The sequence below is a fragment of the Macrobrachium nipponense genome, chromosome 44, assembly GCF_015104395.2.
Source record: "Macrobrachium nipponense isolate FS-2020 chromosome 44, ASM1510439v2, whole genome shotgun sequence".
Classification (NCBI taxonomy): Eukaryota; Metazoa; Arthropoda; class Malacostraca; order Decapoda; family Palaemonidae; genus Macrobrachium; species Macrobrachium nipponense.
The window spans coordinates 21,263,330-21,276,677 of NC_087221.1; the positions used below are offsets into that span (position 1 = coordinate 21,263,330).

At 35.0% G+C, this 13,348-nt stretch overlaps 1 protein-coding gene across 9 annotated transcripts in view; it reads left to right on the top strand.

Moving 5' to 3' along the window:
* The window catches only part of LOC135204080 (chromodomain-helicase-DNA-binding protein 1-like), a 124,181-nt gene that overhangs the window by 39,081 nt on the left and 71,752 nt on the right, over nt 1–13,348 (top strand). For all 9 annotated transcript variants that reach the window (XM_064234064.1, XM_064234071.1, XM_064234066.1 and 6 more), the window contains exons 5-7: nt 557–730; nt 2,801–2,970; nt 5,826–5,995. In XM_064234064.1, the coding sequence (XP_064090134.1) occupies nt 557–730; nt 2,801–2,970; nt 5,826–5,995 (514 nt within the window). The remainder of the gene's footprint in view (nt 1–556; nt 731–2,800; nt 2,971–5,825; nt 5,996–13,348) is intronic.

The window sequence follows — 13,348 nt, forward strand, 5'->3', positions numbered from 1 at the left end:
ATGTTTACAGTGGCGGTAGTTTGTCAATAGTTGTGACCGTAGTTAACTATTAACACAACTATCAACACTTCAAGGATTAGCCTATTATTAAAAATCTCTGCAGAATTTTAAGGTTGTCATACGAATGCCTCTTTCATAATATTTTTCATTAATCTTTTTAAGTTCAGTTGTGGTTCTAACTGTTTTCCTCGCCAAATGGGCATGGGAACAGTGCCAACTAGCGGTGACTGACCGAACCACTTATGTTTACAAAGACCATAAGATTCATTGTGTTGGATTCTGGTTTTTTTGTTTGAGCTCAGATGCAAAATTTACTCAAAATTTTGCGTTGAAATCCCATTATTTTGAGTTCTAGTATGACCAAGGTATCTACTGTATATACTACTATATATTTGTGTATGAATAAATAATTTTTTTAAGTGTATGTGGTCCCTTGTTACAATTTAAAAAACCAGAAGTTTTTGGAAATGTACAGACCCTGTGGTTATAGGGTAAAACCATTATGTCTTATTCATTTATGATACTTTTATTTGCTTTTCTGCCTGAATAATTTCAGTTCTAGTCACTGGAATAGTTCTGAGCAGTCGGAGAGTGAGGACTCAGATTCTGATGCACCAAAGCCTAAGAAGAAACCTCCTAGTAAAAAGTCTGCATCCTCATCCGCAAAAAAGAAGAGTAAGCGTGCCAGGACGAGTAGTGAAGGCAGTGATAGTGAGGATGGAGGTAAAAGGTAAGGAACATCTCACCAGACCCTCAGCTTTTGATGTTTTTCTTAAATAGGATGTAGTTCAGAAAGAGAACAACAGTTGCTGCCACATTAATATTTTTTAACTATTTAGGCATGTGTTCATCACATAGTACACATTCACAATATTAGAAGCTTCTTATGTGCACAGCAGTCTCATCAGCAGTGCAGTGAGCTCCCATATGTATACTGCACCACTCAACTGTATATTTCATGCTTTGTTATACTTATTGGAAATTGAGCCATCCTTTTCAATGCCTCCTTCATGCCATCAATCCAACCTTTTTTTTAGGTCTTACAATATGCTTCCCTTATAACATTTTTGAATTGCCCACTTATTTACCAGTATATCTTCCATTCTTTCTACATGACTTTGACCATCTCAAAAACCTCTAAGCTTTCCTTTTACCAATACTTACCTTTTACCATATTTTCATCTTGCCTGTATTCATATTTATCACATTCGGTTTCCTCACTTTACTTCCATAAAAGTGAGTGAGCTCAACAGTTTCAGGCTGCACTTCAACCTTTGCTTCCTTGCACCATAGGGTCTCTCTCAATGCTTTTCCACACATCCTGTTCCTTATCTTGCGTCATTTATTCTCTGGCTTGCATTTCTTTAAATTTATCTAGCTATCTATATGAATTAAGCACTTCTATTCTTCCTTCATCCATATTTATATTCATTGAGCTACCCTGCTTGTTTCTATTTACTATTAACTTGCTAGTTTCTTCATTATTCTTATCTGTGTGCATTAACCATTCCTTCTTTATTCTTATCTGCATATATTAATCATTCCATACTCAATTCACAATTTGATTTTTATTCCAGACCTTACATTGTGTTTATATCTCAGGACCATTCTTTGAGTTTTCTCTTCACTCCATCCATGAAGATATTGAAGAGCTATGGAGACTAACACATCCTTGTCTGAGACCCATTTTTATACTCTTCTACTTTCTGTGTTTTTCTCAATGGTCAAGAATATCACAAGGATATCAAAATAAAAAGCAGCAAATAGCGAATGCAATTGTGTTTCAGAGTTGCATATGGAAATTAAAATGATTTAATCCCAGTAACTCCTGTTATTTGCCCTCCATACAATCACCTTAGCAGCTTTCTCAAACGTATAAAAACCCCATCCATTCTCTTGCCATCCTGCTGTGATTCTCTTCAATCTTTCACTTTCAGAATGATCAGTCTAGTCTTTACAAAAGTCAAATCCAAAATGGCCAGTAATGTCCTATCAAATTTTAATAAAATTGTCTTTCACCTGCTGCTGATAAAGCTCTTTAGATATAATTATGCCTATATGTCACTTTTGTAAGAGAGTGAATTGGAATGAGCAATAATATAAGTGAATATCATGATTCATGTAACAGTGCTTAGTCAAATACTGATATTTTAGTGCAGTAGTGAACTCTTTATTGATGAGGTACAGTCGACCTCCACTATTCACAAACTCGCTTACTCACAAGTTTATCTATGGACCATATATACGTTCCTACTATTCACGAAAAATTGCCTTTTTGCGGTATTTTTCACTGAGAAGTATTCACAAATTACTGTATTTTTATATTATATTCGTGACTAAATGCGCTTTTTGTGATAAAACTATTAAAATACTCAGTTCTAAGTGTTTTTAGAGGGGTCTTAAGTATTCACAGATTTTAGCTATAGGGTGGAGGTCTGGAACCCATCCCCTTTGAAAAGGGAGTCTACTGTACTTTATACTTTCCTTATTGTAATGAAAATGTAAATAATGGTTGATCTTCAATTCGTTTTTGTTCCTACTTAATGCAAACCTTCGCTCGTTACATAGGATTTAACTTGCCAACGCTAACTAAATCTTATGTAAAGACCTGTAGGTTTGTTTGTTAGGAAAAATACAAATTGCTTTTAAATTTAATATATGAGAGAGGAATTTGAGGTAAGTTTTCATGCTGTATTAGTGATGTCAATCATCCTTGTTTAATCCCTACTGACCAAGTTTGCATGTCAAACAAGGTTTTGTTATGTATGATTTTATCTGTATTTATTTCTTGTTCTTTTAGGCGTGGCTCCAATAGGGCTGCCAAGGAAGTTAGTTATAAGGAAGCAGAAAGTGAAGAGGAGGAGGAAGAGGATGAAATGGTGGAAGTAGAATGGACTGAAAAGAAGGAGGAAGAAGAGAATGTGCAAGTTATAGAAAAAATCCTTGATCACAGACTTGGGAAGAAAGGAGGTGAGAATTGCTGTTGTTTAGGAATGTCTAGAACAATAAGTATATCTTATGCATATCTCCTGTACAGGTAATATTTCATTTAGTGTTGTCTTTTTGCAAAGTTAGTATGGTTGTAAATGTTTGTTACAACCAACCCATCAATTATAATTATCCTTACTACTTTTAAACGTATTCCAGTTACACTAGTTGGAAGATTTAAATAAAGTAAAGTTCCACCATGCATGTGTGGCCTGCACTCATTTGTCCAACACGAGCCATATTATTCGTTGTCTTGTGCAACTTCAGGATGTCTGGACTTTATAAAGGTGTTTTCCAAACTACACTGAGTTCTACATGTGTTGCTGTTTGTCCTTTTTGTTTTTTTTTTGTGCATTTTCACATATTCTCATTCTAAAGTTGTGTTCAGTTATGTATTCATTTTCCTTCCCTTAGTATGAGGCATGGGTGAGATTTTTCCTTTTCAGGAATATGTATGTACATCAGTGTTGTTTCCTTGCATTACTGATGTGTTTACATTGGTACAAGACACTTATTTTGGCATTCATAAGCTCCTCCTTAAATCATCTTGTATAGAGTAGCATTTGCTCTTGCTTGAGATTTTCATCATGTAAGGAAATGTGTTTTACCAGAAGTATTCATCAGATTCTTACTTTGTTTACTCATGGAAGATACCTGGATGTCTAAGACTATTATAAACTCCACTGTCAGGCATGTGTAAGAATCGGATGAATTGTGTTTGGGTCTTTCAGTGTTTTCAGAGGCTTTTCTGTTCTGTCCTCCTTCTTCATTTGTAATTCAGGCTCATTACAATTAAGGGATGTCATATGAATGAAGTTTTTGGGGCAAAACAAGTTTTTATACGTCCATTAATCATAATCTCGATGCCTTTTCCTTTCCCCTCCTTCCTCTATATGGGTTAGTATAGAAGAATGAATGAGTAATATTGGTTGTGGCAGGCAGTGGACTACAGGCTGGGCATGTGTGGGTGGCCCTCCCAATGTCAGTGCTTCAGTTTGGTGTAACTGGGATCCACTTGCATGGAATGAAGCTTAATTCCAATCAAAAGGTTTGTTAAAAAAAAAATGATTGAAACATGGTGTGGAAGCTTTGGTAAATTGTTATTATTAGAATAAATTGATATTAAAACAAGTAAAATTAACTAGACCTGTGAGTTGTTTGATGCTCTGTTTTCCAGATTCCTTTTCAGGTATCTTAGGATCATGTCTAGTGTTCCTATGATTATGGTACAATTTCCTCAGGCATATCCCATATTTTTCTTATTTCTATTTTCAGGTCTTGATACTTATCAATTTGTTCTTTTTCTTTCTCATCTACTCTGGTGCCCTATGGTATTATGACATCAATGAGTGATACTTTCTTCTTGATTTTGTCAATCAGTGTCATGTCTGGTCTACTGGCATGTATCACCCTACCTGTTTTGATACCATAGAGGATCTTTGCTTGATCATTTTCTATCAATCCCTCAGGTTGGTGTTTGTACCACTTATTACTGCAAGCTAGCTGGTGTTTCTTGCACAGGCTCCAATGCAGCGCCTTTGCTACTGTATCATGTCTCTTTTTCTACTGGTTCTGTGCAAGCACCAGACATTCGCTTGCTATGTGATATATGCCTTGTCTTTCCTATTACACTTCCTGCATATGGATGAGGTATTATTATTATTATTTTTTTTTTTTTTTTTTTGCTCTATCACAGTCCTCCAATTCGACTGGGTGGTATTTATAGTGTGGGGTTCCATGTTGCATCCTGCTTCCTTAGGAGTCCATCACTTTTCTTACTATGTGCGCCGTTTCTAGGATCACACTCTTCTGCATGAGTCCTGGAGCTACTTCAGCCTCTATTTTTTCTAGATTCCTTTTCAGGGATCTTGGGATTGTGCCTAGTGTTCCTATGATTATGGGTACAATTTCCACTGGCATATCCCATATCCTTCTTATTTCTATTTTCAGATCTTGATACTTATCCATTTTTTCCCTCTCTTTCTCTTCAACTCTGGTGTCCCATGGTATTGCGACATCAATGAGTGATACTTACTCTCTCCTTGACTTTGTCAATCAACGTCACGTCTGGTCTATTTGCACGTATCACCCTATCTGTTCTGATACCATAGTCCCAGAGGATCTTTGCCTGATAATTTTCTGCAAGGTAGCTGATGTTTCTTGCACAGGCTCCAGTGGAGGGCTTTTGCCACTGAATCATGCCTCTTTTTGTACTGGTTCTGTGCAAGTGCCGGGCATTCACTTGCTATGTGGTTTATGGTTTCATTTTTTGTATTGCACTTCCTACATATGGGAGAAATGTTATTTCCGTCTATCGTTCTTTGAACATATCTGGTTCTTAGGGCCTGATCTTGTGCCGCTGTTATCATTCCTTCAGTTTCCTTCTTTAGCTCTCCCCTTTGTAGCCATTGCCATTTGTCATTGCTGGCTAGTTCTTTAGTCTGTCTCATGTATTGTCCGTGCATTGGTTTGTTGTGCCAGTCCTCTGTTCTGTTTGTCATTCTCCTGTCTCTGTTTTAATTATTATTATTATTATTATTATTTAATTGATTATTATTATTTATTATTATTTTATTATTATTATTTATTATTATTATTATTATTATTATTATTATTATTATTATTATTATTATTATTATTAATTTAATAATGATTAATAGTTGGGAGACCCTCATTCCAAGAAGTGAAGTTAAATGAAAACAAGAGTGGTGTATCAGCTGCATTCAATTTCTTTAGTTTTTTCAATCTGTCTATTGATTTTTTTTATTCATTTAAAGATTAATACTGAACATGCATAACTTTTATTGTGGCACTTTTATAAACTGATATTCTTTCAGCGGTTGGTATGCAAACTTACGTTTATGAAGTTGAGAAAACTGGAGACCCAAACAGCAACTTCGATCCCAGTGACCCCTCTCAAACAGAGACTCATTATCTGGTGAAGTGGAAAGGATGGGCTCACCTTCACAACACATGGGAGTCAGAGGAGTCATTGAAAACACAGAAGGTATGTCACAGAGATTTTGATCATGAATGACATGGACAGGTTTTTATTTTTTATAATCTGAATGAGGTTGGCTATGGGCAGACAGGTATAAGTTTTCCAAGTTCAGTGTTTGACTCTTTTTCTCCATATGTTGAAAGGACACACATGCTCAGTGCTGTCAGTTAGATGCATTTCAGTGAATTGCTGTGTCCTGAGTAATTAAAAAATATTTGACTAATAAGATTTTGAATATAACCTGCACTTCAATGCCAGTTACTATATAGCTACAAACAAGATTTAATAAAATTCATATCTTAGTGTTCACTGCCACATCAGCTATTATTCTCAAGTTTCGGATGAATTTTGATCTCTGTTTTTTTTAATCAAGGTGCTGATATATTATCTGTTTGGCAGTTGGTTATTTTCTTTAACTCTGAACTAGTAATGTGACAGGCTATAGTTTGTGAATATAGGTTATTTGTTTCTGTGATTCTTCTTTGATTTACTTATTTCAATTTTTACATCAAGGGATCAGCTCCTCCTGCCTCCTCCTCTTCTAGATTTTTCTCTAATTCCTCTTCTTTAGTTCTCTGTGATCAGTTCTTAAATTAAGAATTATAGGTTTTATAATTCAAGAACATGAACCTTTAGTGTTGTCTTATATTATTCGTTGTATGCTGTTCATAGGTTAAGGCACCATTTTGCTTTAGGAAAGTTTTATAGATATTATAAAATGCACTTCTTTAAGCACTTACCATAACTGCTATTATTTAGATTTAAAAAATGTTTATGAACTTGAACATTTTTCTAAGAGTAATTTGTTTAATTTGGTATATGGTAACACTCATTTAACTAGGAATTATGCATACCTTATACCTTTACCTTTTGCATTTCCTATGTTGGTTCTGTAATACGATAATGTTTTGTTATATGTACCATATTGTAGAATTGCTCTTTGTATTAGGTTCACAGTTGAGTGAATTCACACATTAAATTAGGTTGAAAAAGTAGATAATTTGGGAAAACAGGATAAAGCTGGTGAAGAGGCAAAGTAAAATATTGGAAATAGACTGGAGTGGCCAGAAGACTGGCGTAGTTAATTAAGACTATTGAAGTTTACAAGATCCCATAGACAGGGCAAAATTTTTTACCTCTGGATACACAGACATCACCAATGCGCTTATAGGGTCATGTGGATAAGTCAAGGGCATGACCCCCAAAACTTTAGAGAACACAAAGTTGGACATCTAAGCAGGAATAACCAAATGCACAGGAACAATCATTGTACATGATAGGAGCTAAAGTACATGGGAGCAGTCAAACAAAGAATACACATGATCAGATGAAGCTAGGGCAGTCCATCATGCTGGAACAGGGCAGTAGTTGAGAGTAGTAGTGGCTTGTGAAGGAACTCATATGCATATGCATAGGAAGTCAAAACAGTAGAAGAGGCCAAGTCCATGGGATCTTCAAACATAAGTAAATAAGGGGTACCAAAGTAAATAAGGGGTACCAACTTCGTTAGCAGGAATTCAGTAGGAGCAGGTGGGAGGTTAGTATGTGAGACTGTAATCAGCTGCATGGAAGACTCTATGGCAGTTAGGAACCAGTCTTGGAGGATTGATGAAACCTTGATCTTGAGTGAAGCCATGAAATCATTTTTAGACATTCAAATAAAGTGTAGCAAAAACAATGGCATTGCTGTAGCTTCAGGAGGAGATAGCTTAGTGGAAGGAGTGAAGGGCAAAACTGCTTGCATTGATGACCTGATATTTTGTTTTATGTGTATTAACTTGTTAATTTATTTTTTCCTTTGTTAAATTGATCTCATCTTTCTGTATTTCCTATTATCTTCTGTTACTTCTTTCAAATTTACACCGTATTTGTTGGAAGCTTGAATTTCAAGTCAGTGGCCTCTGTGGGCTTATTCCATATGAATAGGGTTCATGTTCTGAATTAGTGATGATGATAATAGTATTCTGTAGGTTACTGGGAGGGCATTCATGGGACACTGTAAAAAAGCAGCAAAAGCACTGCTTGGTCATGAAAACTCAGGGCGGCATATCCACACACAATGAAGGTGCACAGAAGAAAGGGTAATTGTTTTGTGGCTTACTGAGGTTGGCTAGCACATGTGTAGTGTAGTTCTGTCTCAGGTTCTTGAGTTAGTGAAACTGGTGTCTTCTGTACGGAAAGTGGATATTTATGATTAATGGTTTAATAACAAATATAGTAGGAAGAAGGTCAAAAAGAAGTCATAGAAAATTATGGAGATAGGGCACTGATGAATCTTGGACCAGGTTGAAATTCATACAGGAGGTTAAAAGACATCAGAAAATGGAGAGAACTCATTTCACATCTAACCTGATGAAAAGGAAGTCTGATACAGGTAGTAATGTTCAAGTTCTGATAATTCGTCATACGCTATTCCGATTTTACAGTTAGGTTAGCAATTAATACTGATACGACAATGTTTTGAAAATATCTTTCAAGTGCCGCTTGCAACGGGTGCAGGCAGCAGCATACAATCAGGGAGTGAGAGAAACCAAATTACAATAGCCTTACATTATCCCATCTAGTTAAATAAGTTCAAAAGCAGCAAAAGAGAATTATGAAAGTATTGTTTTAATGTTATACTTGTTATGTAAATGTGCACAGCCATGAACAACCAAACAAGAAGTAACTTTTTTGCTAAGTACAACTGAATTGGATGACAGCAGCATCCGTTTGGCTTGTATTTCAACCATCGCACAATAATAAACAATTACCATAGTTATCTTATAAACGATGTAATGTAGAATAGGACTTGATATATTTTTGTGTAATAGCTTTATTTGCTATACGTAGATCAAAGATCAGCAAGAAAATATGCTATTAAATTTAAACCAAGTTGTAGCTGAAGCTGTTCAAGCATCTAATGACTATTACCGTGCATCAGCAACAATGATAAAACTCCCGTAAAGTTATGCCATCAAACACAACTGTAGATAAAACCAAGAGGAAATCATTTTAATAAAAACTACTGGGCTTGTAACAACAAATTTTGCTGCTGTTTTCATGCCAATAAAAGATAAATAACGTAAATCTCATATTATGATGAAATCAATTGAAAATAGGCTAGGCTATCCTATGTGTAAAGATGGTGCCGATTACCCTAGTGTAGGATAAGCTATATTCGAGATACAATTTTTCCAACAAACGATGGGTTTTTGGAACCTAGCCCCATCGGAAGTAGGAGAATACCCATATAAAAAGAGTGTACCGTATGGTAGTTTTCAGAGTAGTACATTGTTTTGTAGTTATTAATAATATCACTAAGCAACCTATTGTCATTAAACATAGTGTTTTTATGAATGACTTATATTATATACACTACAACATCCATAATGAACTCTTAATGTTAGTGTGTGTATGTTAGGGTGAAAATAGGGTTTCGTTTCTTTTTGGGGAATATAGAAGCTGGTTTTTTTATTAGTCTTTTGAGATTATGGTAATGAATGATTTTGCAATTAACCTTAGAAAGAGAAAAAGATTGCAATGACTTGTGGGTGCCTCAAGGAAAAAATTTCAATATCTTCAGTTGTGAAAATGTATAACAAGGGGACAAAGAAGGATAACTGTTGGCTACAATCATCTTTAGCATGTAATATATTGAAGAAATAGCTGGATTAACTCATAATTCAGAATTTTAAAATTTATTTAATCATAAACTCTTGCTTTCCTACATTATTTCCTTGATTACTTTGCATTTTGTGTTGAAATTGTTTTTTATGCATATAGTTGGGATCAGAACTAGGCAAGCATTGTTCCAGATGCTCATGCACAAGTCAAAATTTATGTAAATTCCATAAATCCAATTTTATTATTTATAGGGTATTTCGCATATATTTACATAACATATATCCTCTTCTATGCTGTGCTCAATATAAATAACTTTACACTTTCGGCAAATAATGCCAAAAACAGTGTAAATGCTACATTAATACAGTTGTTTAGCCCTTAGTGAATGCACAATAAAAAATAGATGTGCATATGTTCAGTACAAAGTATGTGTTAGCATCAACAAAATAAAATTTCTGATAATACAAAAATGTAAATTCATCATTCTCTCTCTCTCTCGACTTTCATTTACATAAAAGTTCATTGGTATAAGTTTGTGTTAACTCTTGCATAACTGACCAAGACTATGTCGTCGTTAAGGTGGTGGTTGTCATAGTTGCAATTTCAAGTCATAACAGTATTTGAGGTAAGATGGTACTAGGTACATGGGTAATAATGATGCTTTTTTGAGTTGAGCTCAAATACAAATATTTACATTTGTATTAGTTAGGTTCCTGGTATGCCTGACACTGAGCAAATAGAACATTGCATTTTAGAGCCCCTGGATTAAATAAAAAAAAAAATGTTTGTAAAGTTGCTTTCGTGAATTCCATATAAGTAATAAATTTAACAGAATTTTTGTCTTCCCTTTATTTTTTCTTTTATATTAAATTGGTTCAATAGAGATATGTTCCAAGTACCTCAGAAATAAAAAATTATAAGATAGTCTCCAGCAACTCTACAGCACTTATTTGCATTAGAGATGTGTGGTAACACATCAAAACTAAAGTTGCATTAGAGATGTATGGTAGCGCTTCCAAAATAAAATTTTTTAAGAAGCATTACAAAATAAAATGGAGAGAAATAACACAAGTGATTTCACAGTTTCAGGGGTACCCCATCACCTGCAAAGCATTTTTATATCAGTGTTAGTAAGTAATCATACTAATGGTTGAATAAAAACAAAATCATTCAGTCATTTTAAAAAACATTTTAATGCCAGCTTTTCCCTCTATGTGGGTGGAGCTGAAATGAGTTCTCTTTATTCTGCTGCGTACTGTGCTCTTTCTGTGCAGGCTATGATCATTTCATGAGTTCATATGATGGGATAAGATGTAAATGCTGTTCTCATCTGTACTCTCTCCTTGATTTCCTGTGGCTTCCTGCAGGTCTTTATCTTGCTACTTCCATATCTACTGTGTACTGGTTTTCTGGCCAACTGCTCCACCTCCGTTATATGTTCAACTATCTGAGTCATTGTGATAGTATGTGATAGTAACGCTATCATCCCAGGACTATGGGCAAACATGTTGTTATTTCTATGGTTACCCTATCAAAAACTCCTCTATTTTTCTTGTCAGTACCCATGTCTCTTAAGCATAGAGTACTATAGGCCTTATGTACCTATCATAAATCTTTGCTGTTTGTACTAATTGCATATTTTTATTTACTAGTAGTCTAGCCATCTCTCCATTTCAATCATATTGCAACTACTATACTGTTCTTTTAACTTTTGTAACTTTCAAAGTCTTCCAAGGTAACAGAAATACTCTTACTTCTTCCCGCACTTTCCCATAAATAATAACAGCATTCTGAAGGTGCCTTTTCACCATTTGCAGTATATAGTGGAGGGCTTTGACTATTTAGATCTTTTTTGTGATGAAGCTTGAACACCTCATTTAGATATCTCGGTCAGCTCAAACAATCAAAGTGTAATGGAGCAACTGATTAGGAACCTTGTTTTCAACCTCTGACTTAAGCAGATCTTGAAGTGTGCAGCATCTTCAACTACAGTTCCTTTTGAGGACTCATACTTCTGGTTTTTTAAGGATTTTTTTTTCTTTGCTTCAAGGAAGTATGACTCTAGACCTTGCTGGCTTTCAGATTTTCACTGCAATAGTCAGACCGTATTCTTTTTATTCCCCTTTCCCTCCTGAAATCACCATTGGGTTTCAGGAAACCTGTGTCCTTTTGGCTCAGGTAGCTTTATTGCTTTGCTAAGTGTTACCATAGTTAATTTTGTTTCCTTTGCAGTGTTTTGAAGTTCTAAGTTTGACATAACATTTCATTCTTTCTTCAGTGGGATCCTGTGAGGTCAGAGAAGCTGTATGAGACAGAGGTCTGGAAAAACTAATCCTTTTTATTATTATTATCTTCAACTCCCCTTGGCCCAGTAATTTATTAGAATGAACTAACATGTTGCAGTTTTGTCTCCCTCATTTTTTAAATTATTGCAACTTTGTTGCTTTCAGAGATAATAGTGTTGGTAGGGCTTTGTCACTTTTTTGTTTCTCAAATTTCTTAGTGTCCCATATCCAATTTCTCAACTTGTTCCAGTCAAACTCTTAACTCCCTATTTTTTGTGGAGTGCTGGGTTTTACACATCTATACTCAGCAGATACCTTGTTCCTTCAGGAGCTTTCCACCTGTAGAGCATCGGCATCAACAGCTGTGTAGTTTTCCTTCCTAAGTTGCTGTTTGGGATAAGTAATGGAGTCGTGGTGATGCAAATATAATTTTATAAAAACTAGATTATTTTTTGCAGTATACAGTGGTCCCCCCGTATTTGAAGGGGATGTGTACCAGACCCCCCTCCCCCCCGCGAATGTTTAGAATTCCTATAAAAACGCTGAAAACGGCCTATTTTGGTTGGCAAAACTCAAGAAAAACCCTCTAAAAATTTTTATACTTTGTTTTTTTAATAGTTTTATCACAAAATGTGCATTTTTTGATGAGATTGATTAAAAAAAACAGGAATTTCTGGATATTTCTCATAGAAAAATACCACGAATATGCGAATATCCCGCAAATAATAGGTAGATATGGTCCAGAGAGAAATCCGCGAATCCCGAGAACGCGAATACGGGTGGCCCACTGTAGACCTATTATTTGAAACTAATTGTCCTTTATCCAAACCCCATTGCCCTGTCAAAGCTAGATTAGGATACACAAGGAACAAATCAGTCACTAATTACTTTAGATTAGACCAGGGAAATCACAGGCATGATATGCCTAAACGTTCCTAAGCCACTTGGTCTGCCACTTGGTCTTTTTAGTTTTTTATTAGTGAATTGATGCAGGATTAAAGTGACATGATTAGACTATTTTAAAATATAATGTTTATATTAAAAAACATGTTTAAGAAAATGTATATATAATTTGTATTTTGCCAAAGTAAAGCACACCATATATTTAGATTTCATGAAGAAGCAGGTCAACTTTAGGCATAGAAGTCTGTCATCTTGACTAACTAATCTTTCACCTCAATTCTTTTTTTATTACAAAAAAATTTGGTACAAGTGTAATTTTATGGTTGAAAGTGTTCAGAACTGTCGGTATATTGTGATGTAATGTATGAAAACATTATCACTGGATCCATTTACAAAAATGATTTGATCACATTTTTGGCATTAGTGCTCTTGGTAGCTAAGATTTCAGCTGTTTGTATGAAGTTTATCTAGAGATCAACTGAAGCTTAAGTAGTGTGTAAAAGCACAGACAGAAACAGCCAGTTAAAGAGTGATGTTGAACAGAAAATTTTGTATCATTACGTAT